The 17,430-nt window shown below is 38.1% G+C and overlaps 2 protein-coding genes across 2 annotated transcripts; one reads left to right on the top strand and one right to left on the bottom strand.

The window, feature by feature from the left end:
- Positions 1-8,062: 8,062 nt before the first annotated feature.
- fbxo5 (F-box protein 5) lies at positions 8,063-11,453 on the bottom strand. Its single transcript, XM_026353918.1, has 6 exons — positions 11,337-11,453; positions 10,007-10,638; positions 9,659-9,829; positions 9,247-9,337; positions 8,774-9,001; positions 8,063-8,656 (listed from the first exon to the last, which is right to left on the bottom strand). The coding sequence occupies exons 2-6, from the start codon at positions 10,612-10,614 to the stop codon at positions 8,396-8,398; spliced, it is 1,359 nt and encodes a 452-aa protein (XP_026209703.1). The 5' UTR covers positions 10,615-10,638; positions 11,337-11,453; the 3' UTR covers positions 8,063-8,395.
- Positions 11,454-12,903: 1,450 nt separating this feature from the next.
- mtrf1l (mitochondrial translational release factor 1-like) lies at positions 12,904-17,217 on the top strand. The gene is made up of 8 exons (XM_026353847.1): positions 12,904-13,754; positions 14,048-14,127; positions 14,297-14,401; positions 14,691-14,769; positions 15,142-15,305; positions 15,788-15,905; positions 16,357-16,493; positions 16,736-17,217. The coding sequence occupies exons 1-8, from the start codon at positions 13,346-13,348 to the stop codon at positions 16,946-16,948; spliced, it is 1,305 nt and encodes a 434-aa protein (XP_026209632.1). The 5' UTR covers positions 12,904-13,345; the 3' UTR covers positions 16,949-17,217.
- The last annotated feature ends 213 nt before the right edge of the window (positions 17,218-17,430 follow it).

Here is a 17,430-nt window from a genome sequence, read left to right as displayed (position 1 = left end):
GTTGTTTTGTCTGGCTGATTGTTTGATGACTGGAGTTTTCCAACATGCATTTGATAATTTTGAAGAGGTTATGTTGCTGATTTGTGCTTGTGACAGTTTTCCTACTTAAAAGCTTCAAAACATTACACAAGTGTCATTTTTTGGGGTAAAAAAGAGCATTTACACTATAACTAATAATTAAGTGCAGCTAATAGTGCTTTGGGAGCTGATCTCAACTGTCACTGGGCAAAAGGCAGGTACATCCTGGACAGGTCGCCAGTCTATCTGACTGACATATAGAGACAGACAACTCTTCTCTGTCACATTCAAATTTGTAGTTTTAGACTGGTGGAAGAAACCAAAGAAACTTGAAGCAACACCACTCAGGCACGGGGAGAACATGATGCAAACTCCACAAAACAACAACAAACTCAAACTGTCCCTCACTGATTTGCTTGTACAAGCCCCTTCTTTTGCTGCAGTATTTTAAAAATCCATCAACTGAAGTGTAAATTTGTTTGGGTTTGTTTAAATTTACAAATGTATCTGCATAAAAACCAGTTAAGATGAATCATCTTGTGTCCCAAATATTGCTGTCCCAAGTCAGCTAATCAGATTTTCTAAATTAAAACGTCAAGGATGTGCCATATAGATGGATGTGACAACATGTTGACCTATATGAGTACAAACTGGCAAACAACCTTCACATCTTCCCTGTGGGTGTCAGCTGATTAAAATGTGTGACGCTGTCGTGACAACAGTGGGTTTCCACTAAGTGTGTTTATTTTGCCTTGATATGCCTTCTTTACTTTTTGACTCTAATTAAACTGACTTGTCACCATCTTTGAGTATAACCCCCCCATAAAGACACAGATGACATGAAACATATTCCATGTAGAGGAGTTTTTATTAATTGACAAAATATGGACACGTCTCTTGAGGGTTGATGAAGATCACTACATCATACTAATATTTGTACATCAGTAAGACGTACAAAGAAATAAGCAGTAACTGTATCTGTAGAGAACAATACGCAGAAGGCTTTATGCATCACATCATCTTTTTATGAATAGAAATTCATGCTAGTAATTTGCTGGGCATGTGAGGAGAATAATGTCTTGACTCTACATATACTTTAGACATGTCCAGCACTTAAAGGTTGGTAGAAAAAAACAACAGATCATTTTTCAAGACGTTACAAATCTCTGAAAACCTCTTTCTTTGAATCAAGATTAATTCAGTTATTGGGTGTCAAGTTTTAATAGGTCTCCCATTTAGTAAAGTGACCTGTGTCTGTGTTTGTTCCCTTGTTTAAACTTAGAAGAACTGCGGAGGAAAATATTAAATGAACAAAAGGAAACAAAATAGAGTGATTGAAGCTTCAGCACCATGGACAGTGACACTTTGCCAGCAGTTGGATATTGGCTCAGTTTATATACAGATAAAACCTTTTTGTTTTTAATAAGGATTTTTAGAAACAGCTTCAGAAACAGGACCAATAGGTGATTAATAATGATGATTAATCCTCTCTCCTGGTTCAAGAAGGCCTGGTGATCACGTAGCTACTGTGAGTATTTCTGGATCTAAAGGGAAGCTCAAACCACTTGAGGAGCAAAGGGGAAGGCGGCTGCTGCAAGCCTGCTGCACTACATGCTGCTTCTGCAAAACAACCTGACATGAGGAAGTGTTTACAAGCTGAAACAAAGATGTCACAGGGTCAGTTTATCCACCACCATATCTAAGATGAAGCTTTATACAGTATGTGTTTCCAACCATGTTGCTTGTGCCTACACCAGCATTATTTCTGGCAGAACTACAGTATGAAAAGCTTTCTAACAGCATGCATCACAATATGTTAACTGTATTGATATTATCACAGTGTAGCCTTCAAAATGAATCTAATAGCCTATAACACCTTTAAATCCCATTCAGTGAGCCTTCACACCTTTGCTAGAAGTAGGTTGCATGAGAGATTGCTAATGGACTGCAAGTCAGCTGTGTGATGTTGTGTGAAGGTTCGAACATCGCCATGCTTTCAGTCATGTTGTCATGCTTCACACCATTAGCAGACTTCTCAGTCGTCCAGCAGTGAGTTTTCCACAGCTCTGCTCTGTAATGGCTTTAACTATAAGAGAAATGTTTACCAGTCACAGCTGATGAAAGATGTTTAGGTGCAAATGGACACCCAGTGTCTCTGCTCTGTTCTGTTTTTTTGGATGCTTTAATGCAAAATTCAGGCTATAATCTGTTTCATTACCTTAAATGTATGTTTTATTGTTTGTTTTTTGTTGTTTTATAGCAATGGCACCCTAAAGATTCAGCCTATATGCAGTTTATGTTTAGCTGCACTGTCCACAGGCATTTTTGCATCAGAATCACCAAAAGAAAAACAGCACTCTCATACAATCAGTCAGATTTCATGCAACCAGGGTTTAAGTTAAAATATAATTCCTCACTCACTCCTGACTCAGTTTGTTTACAAGTGTCAAAAAGGCAGCGGATATTTGACTCATAAATGTCAAAAGCAATGTTCTGCAGGGCTCTGCCCATGTCAGACGATGGTGTATTTAGAAGCCAAAGTGTTACTCTGTGTGGACGACCGGCCTTAAAGGGCTTTGCTGATTCAGCAATAGCTTACATTAATTTCAAACAGATGGAGTAATGGTCATACTGTACTCAGTTTCTAATTATTTTTACCCAATTCTTCCACATTTGTACCATGTTTCTAGAGCACACTTCTTCAAGATTGTTATTTGACTATTAGACACTCGTAATATAAAGCACTGCCAAATGAATTCATGAGAATTGAAAAATGGAAAGCTAAATTTAAATTAAAGTTTAATTAACAATGAATTAAGTAACTTTCTATATCATTTTTCAGAAATATGATGTACACACTAACTTTTGCATTTAATGTGTCATCAACACATCAAAAAGCCGGACAACCACAATAACATGTAGTTGTCTTTTATGCTAATGCCTGTTTGCACTACAATGTGTGTCTTTGTATGCATATTTAATCTGCTGTCCCAGAGTGGAGCAGGTTTGTCATTGTTTAAAAAAAAAACAATATGTGTGTTTTTGTGTAAGCACAGTGGTCGTGCATGCTGTGTGTGAGTCCACTCTTTAGGACATTTGTGATTACTGCCTGCTTTGTGGAGAGGCTCCACTCATTAACTCTCATCATTGCTGATCTTAATGGACCAAACAGAGTAAAAATAGACAGAGAGAGGGCTGCAGCCTTTTAACACCAAGCTCTATGTGTGTGTGTGTGTGTGTGTGTGTGTGTGTGTGTGTGTGTGTGTGTGTGTGTGTGTGTGTGTGTGTGTGTGTGTGTGTGTGTGTGTGTATTTGCTTAAGCAGAGCTCTACCTAGGCTAAAAGACTTGAGGTCCTCTGCTGAAGATAGAAGAAGATATGAATCATAAACCCTTTGCTCTGTGCACCTTTTCTCCTCTGTGTATCACTAATAACACAGAAATAAGTAAGCAATGCTATTAGAAGTGCAGAGTCCTATTACAGTTCTACACTCAAACTCAACTATAAGCTGTCAAAACTATAAGTTTATGTGAAAAAGTCCTAAATCCCACAGCAAAATCCCAAAAATGGAAAATTCAGGAAGAGTTTAACAAATTATAATGCAACAAAAAGGTGAATCCACACCAGCTGAGCCTCTGCATATACTGCACATACATATACGTACACACGGTACACATTTTCATGAGAAAATAGCAACAGTTTGAGCTTTATTTTTAATACAAAAACATTAGTGATTGATCTCAGGTCATTGGGAAGTTTATTCGAGACAGTGGAAGCAAAAGTAAATAAAGCTGAAGACCTGCATCCCATCAGAAGATGACTTCCAGATAACCCGAGAGGTCTGGTTGAACAACAGTCAGTAAGCAGGTCAGTGATATACAGAGGAGCCAAACCATAAAGTGCTTTATAAACTGGTAGTAACATTTTGAAGGAAATTCAGAATCTGTTCTGCTTAAAATCAAATTGTTGCTTCATTAAAAACTATGGAAAAAACCATAGTCTCTTCTTTAAATTCATTAACATGAGGCTGAGATCAGCTAAACCTCCAGAGTCACCGGCCAAGCTTAATTTTTCATTTCATCCCTCCACAGCTTCAGTCGAAGGACTTAATTCACTTCGTCCTCCGTGTTTCCCTGGAGGCAATGAAGTGACAGCTTAATTTCAGAGTTTTTATAGTTCAACCTTGGTGACAAACAGCTGATTGACATGTGGAAGTCACTGCACATCAAGACAAACAACTTGAAAAACTCAAACACAGTTCACATGGTCCGGATGTTTTCATGTCATGCACCAACCCCCTTGTTCTGCCCTTGGGCTAAAATGAGCTATTTATGCAAAGGATTAAAAAAAACTGAACTTGTGAGGATGAAAAACAAAGAATAGTGACAGAAAAACTTGGTGAGACGGACGAATGATTTGCTTTGCGTACACACAAATAAAATAAATATAATCTTTTAATTACTTTACAGATGAGGGGATATTCTGCATTTAGTTAAATAACGTGCTGTACTTCACACTTCCTGGTAAAGACCTGTTTATTAACACTTGCACAGATGTGACAGCCACCTCTAATGACTTTTACAATTAGCAGCAGGTCTGATTGTGTTGGGGATGTGTCTCAGTGCAGCAGCCGATCAATAAATCTGCCAGATAAATGATCCCGAGTTGCTGAGGGAGCGAAAGGCCACAGCACAGATTAATCAGCAGCCGCCACCACAGTGACATCAGCAAGTCTGACGTTTCACAAAATAGTCCATCTAGTTCCATTATCATGACATTTCCTTACATGTTAGATGCACAGCTGCTGCTTGTTTTTAACACATCTGTCTCTTCTTCAGGCAACAGATAAGTCTTACTTCTGATGTTACATTTCTAATTTATTATTTTTAAATAGACACATAGCACATCTCAAATGATACCAACAGATCCCACAACTCTTCACCCTCCCACCAACTAGCACAGGAAAAGAAAACCAATAATGAATACAATCAATAAATAAACTAATTAGTGAAAAAGAAATAAATAAATGGACAAACAAAGGAGGCACTGTTTCTGGAAGTTGGTAGGTAGGTATGATCCGGAGTTGCTCTGTCAGGTCTAGGTTCAGCAACGTTATGAGGCCAAAGAATGAGGTCAGCTTGTAAATTGATCAGTCAAGAAATTCTTCAAAACTACCACCTCTCAGTTAGTTTGCTGTGTTCTGTGTTAGCTGTTCCCCCTGTTTTAGTCTTTATGCTAAGCTAATCGGCTGCAGTGTATATTTCCCTAACAATTCTTTGAAATTAAACTCAGTTAGCCACATAATTAGACTAATTGTACCTTTTTAGTAAATAAACCTCCTTCCAATAATTGGCTGGATTGTCTTAGCACTCGTTTAGTCTTTTTTCCCTGCGGTATGACAGAGAGATATAAATTAAATCTACAGTTTTACTGCTATTTTCAGGTCAACTGGTTCCTGACATGATAAAATAATTTTATAGTAACCTGTTCTGTGACAAATGACGTGGGTTGAGTGGGTTAATTTAAGGGAAATGTATGTTTGCCCTCAAAACAACAGGCTGCAATTTGACAGCCTCATTTAATTGTGTGACTCAGATATAACATTGAAGTACTCAGTGGAAGAAAACAAGACTAGTGGGAACCAGGTACAGTAAAGTAGAAGAAAACAGCATGGACAGTGTTGGAAATATTACATTTAGGAAAGATGTCTTTACTGTGTTTTAATGAGGAGCAGCCACACATTGTATTGCAGTTTACATAGCTGAGAATAAATGATCAACTCTCATTTACCTGTAATACGGTTACACTGCTTTACAGCAGCTGTGCATGAGAGAGAGGAACGCCTGTTTTCTGCAGCACAGTGCTGTAATAAATAAGGTGCTGAAGAATAATAGATTTTGTTATTTCTGTTATTAGTTCAAACTATTTATTTCTCATGTTCTGTCCCTTTTTCCTCGATGAATTTTCTTCCACACCACATCGTGCAGTGTTACTGTGTTACAGGTGAACCAGTCAACTGACTGATGAGTTCTGGGATTTTTGTGTAGATACCAAAATCACCTGCAACTGAAGGAAATTAAACACAACTATAGCAACAAGTGAAAGTACTAACTGTGAACCATAGAATTGAAATAGTGGGTAATGCAGTATTTTCTGGTGCACTTCAACGCACCCACACTCAGAGTGAAGCATTGTGTTACAACAACATAGATCGATCTGAGTGTTTTCGGAGAACTGGCGGGTTTTTCCACGTCACACGACATCCCACTGAACATCAACAAGAGCTGACACATGAATGAAAGTTGACGGATGTTCACATGCGTCATCACAACAAAACACACACACACACACAGACACACACACGGCAGCTCAGTTATAAGAGAGAGAGAGACAAATGGGTCAGCCTGCAAATGTCAGAGGCAACGTCTAATGTCACTGAAGCTATTCACAGCTTCATAAGTCTTTTAAACGAGTGTTGACTGATTCAGGCAAACATCTGTTTTAAGGGAAAACTGACAGATGCTATTTTTATCCAAAAGCTGGTGTTTTTTTTTTTTTTTTTTTTTTGAACAGGTATTCCCCCATTGCTCCAACAGGATTCGTGATATGATGAAAAGATGATTTGTTCGGGATCAAATAATTTTCTCCCACAAACAGCTTAAATTTAAATGAATCATTCCTTTTCATTTTAATAATTATCTCCTCTAAGAACATGAGCTCCAGCATGAACTATTGATATGACATGCTTACTGTAAACATGTATATTTTCTCTTCTGTCAAACCACGATGACAAAAAGAATTTTTACTCACATATTGAATTTGTTCAAGTAATTAAAGATATTTTATATTTTTGTTGTACCACAGAATGATTCTCTTCCTGAATGAGCAATAATTGACTACGATCTACCTCAGTATTAATCTATAGATCTGTAGGCTGCTGTGACTCAGGTGTGGGATCAGTTTGTTGAATTACATTTAGTATGATGTGTTTTATAAACTGTATGTAGTCATCCTAAAACTGCAGGGTTCAATTAGCTTCTCCTGGCCACATGTCAAAGTGTCCTTGAACCCCCTGTTACTCCTCTGTGTTTGTCCCTCAATTGTAAGTTGCTTTGGATAAAATTACATAAAAAATGTTTGACCAGTTATTTAATTCATTTATTTACTTTATTATATTAGTTGTTACGTCTGTGGCTTTGGTACAAACACCTTGTTTTGTTTTTGAAGAGTATGTAAGACATAAAACAGAAAAGCTATAGGAGAGAGAAGAAACAATGCTGCCCTCTGGTGAAGAAAATCTAGACATGACTGAGTGTGAAATGGCTGAGGACCATGCGTTACAGTTTTTCCATCCCTGTTGGGACCCAGTATTAAAGATTAAAGCGAGTTTTTGAGAATGGGAGACACAGAATGGCACAACCCATAGCTGCAGGCCTCTAAAGGTGGTGTCCTGACTTTGGAAATGTGAAACTAAGATGCCAGTGCCTCTAATATGGGGAAGACCCTCACAAGTACATACACCACACATTGTATGTATAATTCTATTAATAGCACAAAAGGTAAGTTAATTTTGACTATATTAACAATGTGAGTGGTTGCTTTTTATTGTAAAACCGTATAAAAGCTTGAGAAGGGGCCTCCCTATTGTGAACTGAACTAATTTAGTCCACTCCTACAGAAGGTGGACAAAAAGAAAATGCATTGTCTATCAATCCAGAAATGTTCCAGCAATTTCTACCACAGGATCTGTAGCAATGCTATAGTAAAAGGAGCCACAGGACACCTTGAGGCACATCGTCTGGTGATAAACTGAAACTCATGTCAAGGATGTGTTCAACCATAACACTGCCCGAGTTAAATTTGAGTCTGCAATCAGCTCTGAGATAAATGAAGATGCACAAACACATGTTTAGTTTTATGAAACATCTATTTACAAGTAACATACAGCAAATTTGAACATTTAAAGACTTCTTAAAGAAGAATGAACATTTATTTAAAAAACAAAAAGACAAACTTATTTAAAAGTAACAATACATTTACAGGCATTTAATTTTAAAACATAATAAAATTGTACATTTTAAAGCCTATTTTCTTTTCTTTTTTTGGCATCAGATTTGTTTGTCGCTCACAAACGACAACAGGTTTTGCCAGATGACACTTTCTGGTTGATTGTCCCAGTAGTGTTTCAAACAAGTGCTTCAGCCATTTGATTCAGTTTGGTTAAGCTGGAGTTCTTGTAAGTGACGTTGTATTGCATCCACAATTCCATTCAGAGTTCTTTCAGAAACCTTCTCCGCTGTTTGAGATAATGGAAAGGCTGCCTGTGCATAAAAGTCCAACCCAATTAAAACAGCTAATAAAACCTCAGTAAACTTCTGTCACAAGCGTCTGACATTTCTCTTGCTGCGAGCGCTCCCCGGTAGGATCGGTGTCGTCCTTGAGGTGGTGAAGTGGTGTCGAGGCTGCACCGTTCGGCAGGGAGTTGAGCCGTGGAAAGGCTCCTGGCAGCGTGTGCAGAAGTCAAAAAGACAGCTGGAGCGTTTGCACGTGGCCCTCTGAGCCTCAGCCAAATGTGTCGCTGGGGAGCCACAGCGCTTGCAGTGACGCAAAGACTCGTGCTGCTTCAGGGTGCTGGCGGCCTGGAGAGAAGATCAAAAATACATCAAATAAATTAACAATGGGCATTTTATCTGAAAAATAAGAAATTTACAAAAACGTTGTTAGCTAGAGTCTTAATTTTACACACAAACACTCACCTGCATGTATTCTGTGAAGCGTGTACAGTGGGAGTTGGGTGTGTTGCCCTTCTGGGAGGGAACCGCCCGTCGGTTGACCTTGCAGCTTGGAGTGGACGAGGAAGAGGATGATGAAGATGACTGACTACTCGAGGAGGCCAGAGTCTGCATGCAGGACAGAACCACCCTGGACACAGCCACCTCTCGGGTCAGACCACAACTCCTTTGCCTCTGAGAGCTAATTGACTCCTAAGAGAAGGGAAATAAAAAAGAACACAAAATATAATTAATTTGAAAATGAAATGTACTGAAATAATACACATTACACATATTTTATCTTTTATGTAACAGCTGTCTTTGCTGAGAGTCTTTGCTTTGCTTAGAAGTCCACTATGCAGCATGAACTGCAAACTTTCATTATCTCTTAAAATTATATGCTTGCATAGGGATGTCTGCACAGCTCATCTCACATTTTAAAAATGTATTTTTCTTACCCTGAGTACCTCCTCTGCTCTTTGACATCTTCTCAAAGCTGCTGTATCTTCACAGACAATCCTCCTCCACGTCTTACTCACTTTCTTACAACTGTGAGATGAGAACATATGATTAATACAAAGAAGAAGAACACAAAATACTATGAAGAGAACTTTTTTACTGAGTCTGTACAAGTATGTGCATTAAACTTTTCTCTTAAATATAGTAGCTATACTAAACAATCTGATAAGAAACTAAGTATCACAAGAAACTGAGTAGGACATTTGTTCCTTGTTCTCCTGAAGATACACATTCAACCAAACCGATAAACTACAACTTGCAATGTCTTATCCTCTTAAAACATAATCAGAATTGCATGTTGGTCATACCAATGCTCTCTCTCCATATATTAAAGCATTAGTAGTAGTTTACCTAATGAGGTCCATGTCTCCAAGCAGGGTCAGGATGTTGGCTAAGATCCTTCTCATGTTCCTGGACAGCAGAGATGTAAACATGTCAACATACTCCAGGCCCATTTGTCCTCCAATCACACGATCCAGAAGATGATTCTCTGCTACTTTTGTAACAATGCTCCAGTCATACCTGGCATACAGAAAAAACACAATTGTAATTTAATTATTATAACACTCATATAGCCACATGTCTAGTCGAACACCAATAGAAAACTAAACGTTTTCTTTTGCTTTGCTTTAATAAATTGTTACTGAAGAAAATGCCGTTTGGCTGCTATTAGGTCATGATCTCATGATATAATCCTACCTCTTATTCTTCCTATAGCTCTTGACTAGTTCTTCACACACGTCCTGCTGGAAATTCAGTATAGGCAGGTTGGGGTTGCTGTGATTGTCAGAGGGGGTGGACGACAATGAGTATGCAGCCGTTCTCCTCCTAGGACGCTCCACAGGAGTAGAAGCTGCCACAGACACTAGATGACTAGACTTGGTCCTTCCTTGACATTTGGAAGGAGAACTGTTTGGTGATATGGTCTTTTCTCGTCGTGTAGCAGAACCCAACAGGGCTGCCGTCAGCTTTCCCTGCATGTGGTCACCCTCCTCGTCCCCATAGTGGTCATCAATTTGGCTGTTATGCAGCGATAGGTACCCACTGTCCTCAAAGCCTTCATCCAGAGTCCTCTCATGCTCCCTGCTTGTATTGTTCTCCTTGTTGTGGATGGCTCTGGTGTTGTGAGAAAACACTGTGGTCACCTCTGCAGGGGGAGACTGAGTCTTCATGGGGGTGGGGGTTTTCACTGGGGAAGCCTTGGGGTGAATGACCATGGACTCTGCAGCAGAGGTTTTCTCCATGTTGTTGGCCCTGGTAGCTTCGTAGCGAGGGCACTTCATGATCCTTTTCTTACAGGGAAACATACACACGGTGCAGTATGTGGACTTCTGGATAAAAGAGATAAATAAAGAGATTTTACTAACTAGATGTGACTGAAACAACACCACACTCCCACGTCTAGCACGCTACCTTAGCTTTAGTTATAGTTGCTTGTGAAGTAAAAAATAAGTTACATGAAATGAGGAGAGGGATAACAGACAACTATATCACTAACACATTCTCACGTTAAGCTTTAAATATAGTTAAAAAGTCTTCCGACAAAGATTTTGCGAAAGAAATGGTCATTTTGGCGCGATGCAAATTTGGCGGAAAGGAAGCAGTGACGTGAAGATTAGATAACGTTGGACGACTTTGCTAAATAAATGTAAAAAAAAGCACCAGTTGGGGTTTTTCAAATAAAGCTCATCTTGATGCACGATGTGATGTTTTATAAATAGTGACTGTTCTTTGACAAACAACGTTAGCCTGAGATACTAACCTGGATTTTCGCGCGTACTGTTCGTTATTTGTACTTAAGACACAAACTTATTGTAATATGTCTAATCATATAAGTCAAACTATCAATACTTAGTGCATTTTGCAATTCGGCATAACTCAGTTCGCTATTTGACATTTATTTACTGAAGCTTATGATGAACCTCACTAACCGAGCTAGCTAACCGAGTAACGCTAGCTAACCAGAACATCAAAACCACAGTGATATCAGCAAATGTGGAGCTGGAAAGTATTCAATAACGCATCTTACCTTGCACGGTTTGTTAATGTCTTTGTCCAGAGTTAAAAGCTGTTTTTTCTCCTCTAATCCTCGGAGCTAGCTTCACGCTACAGCTCTTCCAGTATTAAATGCTCTCTAACGAAAAATCCGCCACTTGTTCCTCTTATTTGAAATCCGTGCTCAAAAGGCGCAAACCAATCAGAGAGCAGCAGACTGGAGGCTCTTTAAATTATCAACCAATGGGAGCAGAGATTGTAACACGTTGGCGTGATGGCGTCAGCGCGCAGTGGACGTGCTCTAGTTTTCGTCTACTCGCCCTACGTGAGACGAGATCCTCTCGCCACAGTTTGTGACAGTGAGGCTGCATAAAGTAGGTCCTATCTACAGAACTGAAATATGAGGAACTTGAAAACCTCAGCCGAATTTACTATTTGTTTACATCTTAAAACATGCAAGAATATTGTAAGGATAGTACCCCGCAAACGTTAAGAAAACAGATTTATATTTATATTGGCTAATATTTTTAAGGAAGGTCGTCGAAAATAATCTACCATATTGTTTTTTCTGCAGTTTCTAAAAAGTCAAAAAAAAGATACACAACAACATTACTGTCATGCACATGTGTGTATGGTATAACTACTGAAGTGATGTTGCATTACACTATAAAATGCAGGTGTACCAGTTACAGGAGTAATTTTAACTGAGACTGGAGAATTGAATTCTCTCTTTCAGTTATGTCAGGAATCCAACTTATCTCCTAAAACAGAAATAGTTCAAAACGGGTCATTCACAAGGCTGTTTACTTCACACACCCCTGCTAGGAATGTGTGAAGTGGCTCTTTCACTGAAACCAAACAGGGCTGCATTTGGGGGGATGTGCATGTGTAGTTCCTAATTTTATTCGCTTTAAAGTTTTGTGCATTACAGTCAAAGTGTGATGCAAACTGTAAATCTTCACCTGTCCTAAACCTTATTATTACATCACACTGAAATGAACAAACAAAAAAGAGTAGATGGAAATTAAAAATATTCCCATGTATTTAAGGCCACTGAAAAAGTATGAAACTGTGGGTGTAATGTTGAATTGAGGGGCATGCAAGGGCACCTTCTGAACCCTCATGGTCAACATCTTTGCATACTGAGGTAGAAAATGCTAAATGAATGATCCCAGTGCCAGTCCTGTTTTAAATTCAAAGTCCAATTTGCAAGTCTACACAGTAATTTTAATTTGTTAGGAAAGACAAAGCAACCAACTGACCATGCAAGGCACAGGTTTACTGCCTAATGCATTTCATGTATTCACAAATTCTACAAAATATCAGCAGTAATGTAAAAGACCTTAAAATCTGCAATATCCAGTATCCAGAGCCAAATTGTTTACATTTCAACCCGATATAATTTAACTTTGTTGCAGAGTAGAATAATTATGGACGGAAACAAACTTTGTGCTAGTTATTTTCTCTGCAGATGAAGTATTGTGCACGCAGTTAATTAGTATGTTGTAATTTGACAGGAACTCCCGAAGAGGGCGGTAAAACAAATTCTCGAGCGAGAAAAAAAATCAACGAAGAAGAAGGCGTCCCCGCTGCGCATGCGTGCCAATTCAATATGTCTGCGCCCGTGTGCGAGGTGGTGAAGGAACAATATATTTACATTTTATTTATCAGTTGTTAAAAAATTATGACTGGAAGAGGTTCGCTATATCTATACCGATGTTTCCTACAACAAGAAAAGGGCAACAGAAGCATTTGACTTGTTGTGTTATGTTTTATCTATCAACGAAGTCGTTCACGTCGTTGAGTGTTCTTAAATATTAACTATTAAGTGTTAACTTTATAGGTTGAACGCACCACTTACTGTATTAACTTACACGCATGCCGAAGACAAGAATACGATCGTAGGCTACTGAAAATGTTAATATGTCAATTTTAGCTTAATCAATTTTGTTATAATATACACATCTACAAAATAATGAAATGTTTGAATGAAGTTTTAAGGTGCCTGTTTGTTTGACTATTGCAAACAAATCTGCAAATACAATGGCTTTCAGAAGAGCCGTAAACCTCTTCAGAAAGGAGTCTTTCTACAGTCTGTGGAGACCTCGTTTTCAAGAATCTTCAATTATCAGACAAACTGTTAATTTAAATAGTCACAGTGGCACAAATACAAGAACTTTTTACACAGGTACACAATTGATGGTGGCCAAGTTAGTGTCTGTGGAAGAGCTTTTCGCCAGAAAGTCTCTGCAGGAATATTTAAAGAAGATTGAGACAGAATACAGTGAATGTTTGCGAGAAATCAACAGCAGTGCAATGGAAGAACAGCGCAGTGACGACGAGCTGAGGACCAAGCGGACCAAAGTGTTCCTGCTGACTTCTCTCATCCAGGCCATCCGAGAGCTGGACAGCAAAATCAAAGAGAGTCAGGAGACTGAGATGCTGCTGAAAGGTAAGACGGCTCTGCTGCTCCCACACAAAAGCAAGGATTGTTTAAATGTTGTTTTATTTAATTAAACCTCAAACTTCTAATAAACTATTTAGTTTACAATGATATTTGAAAAAGGACTGCACCAAACCTTTTTTGATACACTGAAACTTTTTCCTTGTTTCATAGTTCTGGAGTTGAAACATTACAGAAATTATTATTATTAAATACTTTATTATTTTTTTGTCAACCAACTATTGGATTCATCTCCATATTGAGCAACACTACTTTACCATAACTCTTGTTTCTCTACAAAGATGAAGACCCAGCTCTGCGAGAACTGGCAGAGGGGGAGAGAGAAAGCTGTTTGCAAGATATTCAGGATCTCAGACAAAAGGTAAAACTGTCCAATCAATGTGACAAGCTGCTGCAGTAACTGATCAGTAAATAAAGTTACTGTACATAATGGCACCAGAACTGATGTTAAACAAAGGACTATCTAAAAAAGGTTTTCATGTGCTATCTTTTGTTTCTTTTTTGTCAAATCCAACTCATACACCGATCAGATCCTGGATCTGTTGATCCCTGAGGAAGAAGCAGATCTGAGTGACCTTGTCTTGGAGGTCACAGCTGGTATTGGGGGTCAGGAGGCAATGCTGTTCACTGCTGAGGTCTAGTACTTACTCTAAAGTACTCACTTTTTATTATTTATTATTTATTATTTTGAAACTGTTCTTATTAAGGGAACAGACTTTTTTAAGATTCTTTCTAAACAAGAAAGCAGTGGTGGGTTTAGAGTTGGCCACATCTATGTATAAAACACAGGAATTCAGGTAAATTGCAAAAGCAAAACCAGAAAGAAATGTTTTCTTGAGAAATCTTGGGAATGTGCTGACTTACAGAAAAACCATTTAATTTCACATCAGAACATTTTCTCATAGTCTCTCTTCTCATCTGAAGGTGTTTGACATGTACCACGGCTTCGCTCAGCACCATGGTTGGTCCTTTGACATCCTGGAGCACATGACCAGCGACTTAGGTCAGTGGACACACTTATGATTAATGTAATGAAATTAATGAAGTAAGGGTGTGACTTATGATTATTTTTTATTCATCTGGCCTATACAATATAAGAGTCCTTGCTATGATACACACACATATGTAAAGTTCTCACCAAGGTTTGCCTTCAAGTAGAAAGATTCTCACTGGGAACTTTTAATGTTGTCATTTAAAAGGATTTAAAAACAAAACAGATTCAAGAAATTTATGAAGCGAAATCCCTACTGTACATGTCATTGTTAGGAGTTTACTGTGAGACAGTAAAGAGATTTTTGTGAAGTTATAGTTGACAGTATTATAAATGATTGTGTAACATTCTAGTAATGGTGCTTACTACTCACCCTATAACCAGGTGGACTCCGTCACGCCTCGGCCAGCATCAGTGGACATCAGAGCTACAAAAGGATGAAGTTTGAGGCTGGAGTTCATCGCGTTCAGAGGGTTCCTAAGACTGAAAAACAAGGTCGAATGCACACTAGCACCATGACTGTGGCTGTACTGCCCCAACCCACTGAGGTATGACTTCACAGGATAAATGGATGACTCACAGTGTTTGTTCATTTCTGTTCTCCTTCTTATTGCTAAAACCAACAGAATTAGCATTTTTGTTATATATGATACATTTCAAATAAAGATTAAAATAATTATATAATTGCTTGTGACTCTTCCAAAAATTCAGAGGTTTGATGATAGTAGTTCCTATTTCAACATGCCTATGCTATATATTATTGAATATAAAATTCAATAATGTACGTTCTTTTTATTTGGCATTTATTGCTTAATCTGTGTTTTTGTAATTGATTACACAATTAATTACAAAGATTAAGTGGTAAAATTAAAATAAAAAGTATTTTAGTTTGACATGAACTGTGTCTGTTTTAGCCCAATTCCCAATTTCTCAATGATTTTGAAAACTAATTTCAGGTAACATGTTTGTGGTGTAGTTTCTTCTGCTCTTAATTTGAATGCAACTAAAATTTGTTTTTGTGTTATGCTAGATCTCTTTCACGATAAACCCTAAGGACCTGAGAATAGAAACAAAGAGAGCTAGTGGAGCTGGAGGCCAACACGTCAACACCACAGACAGTGCAGTCAGAATAGTCCATCTACCCACAGGTAAAAAATAAAATATGATGTCGTGTTTATTTCTGCTTGACATGGACCATAGGCCACACTATTTCTATTTTAGATTTCTATTTTTATATTTCTCCAACACTGGAAATACAGTGTCCTTTTCCTGTCATTATGATATTGATATAACAGAATGCTGAGGTTGCAGATTTACTTTTTTCACTTTTGCCCTACTGCACAAATTAGTCAAAAACTGCATGCAATCTACTAAGTAGTTTAACTGTCAATTGGTTGCTCTAGTAACTGTTTCATTGTTTGGTCTATACAAAGTAAACATTAAATGATTTACTATTAGAATAGCTGCAAATAAAATTGTCTTCTTGTGTACTTTTTTATGTCATGTAAAGTAATACTCTTAGTACTTAAGAGTTGTACTTGGGTACAGTACTTGAATAGATGTACTTTCTACCACTGAAGATTTGTATCTGTATTTTAGGTGTGGTCGCTGAGTGTCAGCAGGAACGGTCCCAGCTGAAGAACAGGGAGAAAGCCATGAAAGCTCTGAGAGCAAAGCTTTACAGCATGAAGCTGGAGGAAGAGACCAGTAAACGCTACAACCAACGTAAAATACAAGTGAGACACACTGAGATATATATCATGCAAACTACGGGTGGAGATATTCAAATTTAATACAGTTACAAGTGATGGTTTCTTTCCAAAATAAGCAACAATAAAATGAAATTAATTACTATTAAACAGGCAAACAAGTAAATTAAAAAGTACTGTATTTATAAAGCTCCACATATTTCCTTTCTACTTCAATATCAGTCACCAATAATTTTTTTTTCTGCCACCTCCTCTTTCTCCCGCTACAGATTGGAACCAAAGGCAGATCTGAGAAGATTCGAACTTATAACTTTGCACAGGACCGAATAACAGACCACCGGATTGGCGTGACTGTACATGATATTAAGAGCTTTCTGCTGGGAGAGGATCTACTGGACGAGATGAACTCGTTGCTGCAGGAGTTTTCCAACCAGGAGACTCTTATGGAACTGCTGGGAGAAAACAGCCAGGAGGGTTCATGAGTCAGGTTCAAAGGAAGATGGACCTTGTTTGCAGAGCAGCAGCTGGAAAATACTCAACTTTTTATTCTATATAACTGTGAGAAAAGGACCCTGATGGAGATTTCTTAATGCTTCTGTCTATCTGGAGTTAGAAATATGTTGAAATATGTTCACACAGATGGAAGTCAATAGCACTGCTTATGAACTATATGCACATGAGGGATTGAAAATCTGTGTCGACACAAATATGTACAGTAAGTGGAAAATAAAATGACTTAGGCGGTGGTGGAATGGAATCTGCTCCATGATTGTACTTAAATACAGGTATTGAGTATTTAGTAGAGGGACATTTAACAATAAACTTTCCAGAGCTAATACGCTTAACATCCATCACGTAATGGATTTTTAAGTATACTTTAGATTTTCTTCCTCTTGTGGAAGCAAGATACTTTATAGTTTCACTTTCATTACTGCATGATATTTGCATGTAAAATTGCTGACTG

Source organism: Anabas testudineus, chromosome 15 (genome assembly GCF_900324465.2).
Source record: "Anabas testudineus chromosome 15, fAnaTes1.2, whole genome shotgun sequence".
NCBI classification, from domain to species: Eukaryota; Metazoa; Chordata; class Actinopteri; order Anabantiformes; family Anabantidae; genus Anabas; species Anabas testudineus.
The sequence above is the reverse complement of the archived record's forward strand: the minus strand, read 5'-3'. Positions and strand labels throughout refer to the sequence as shown.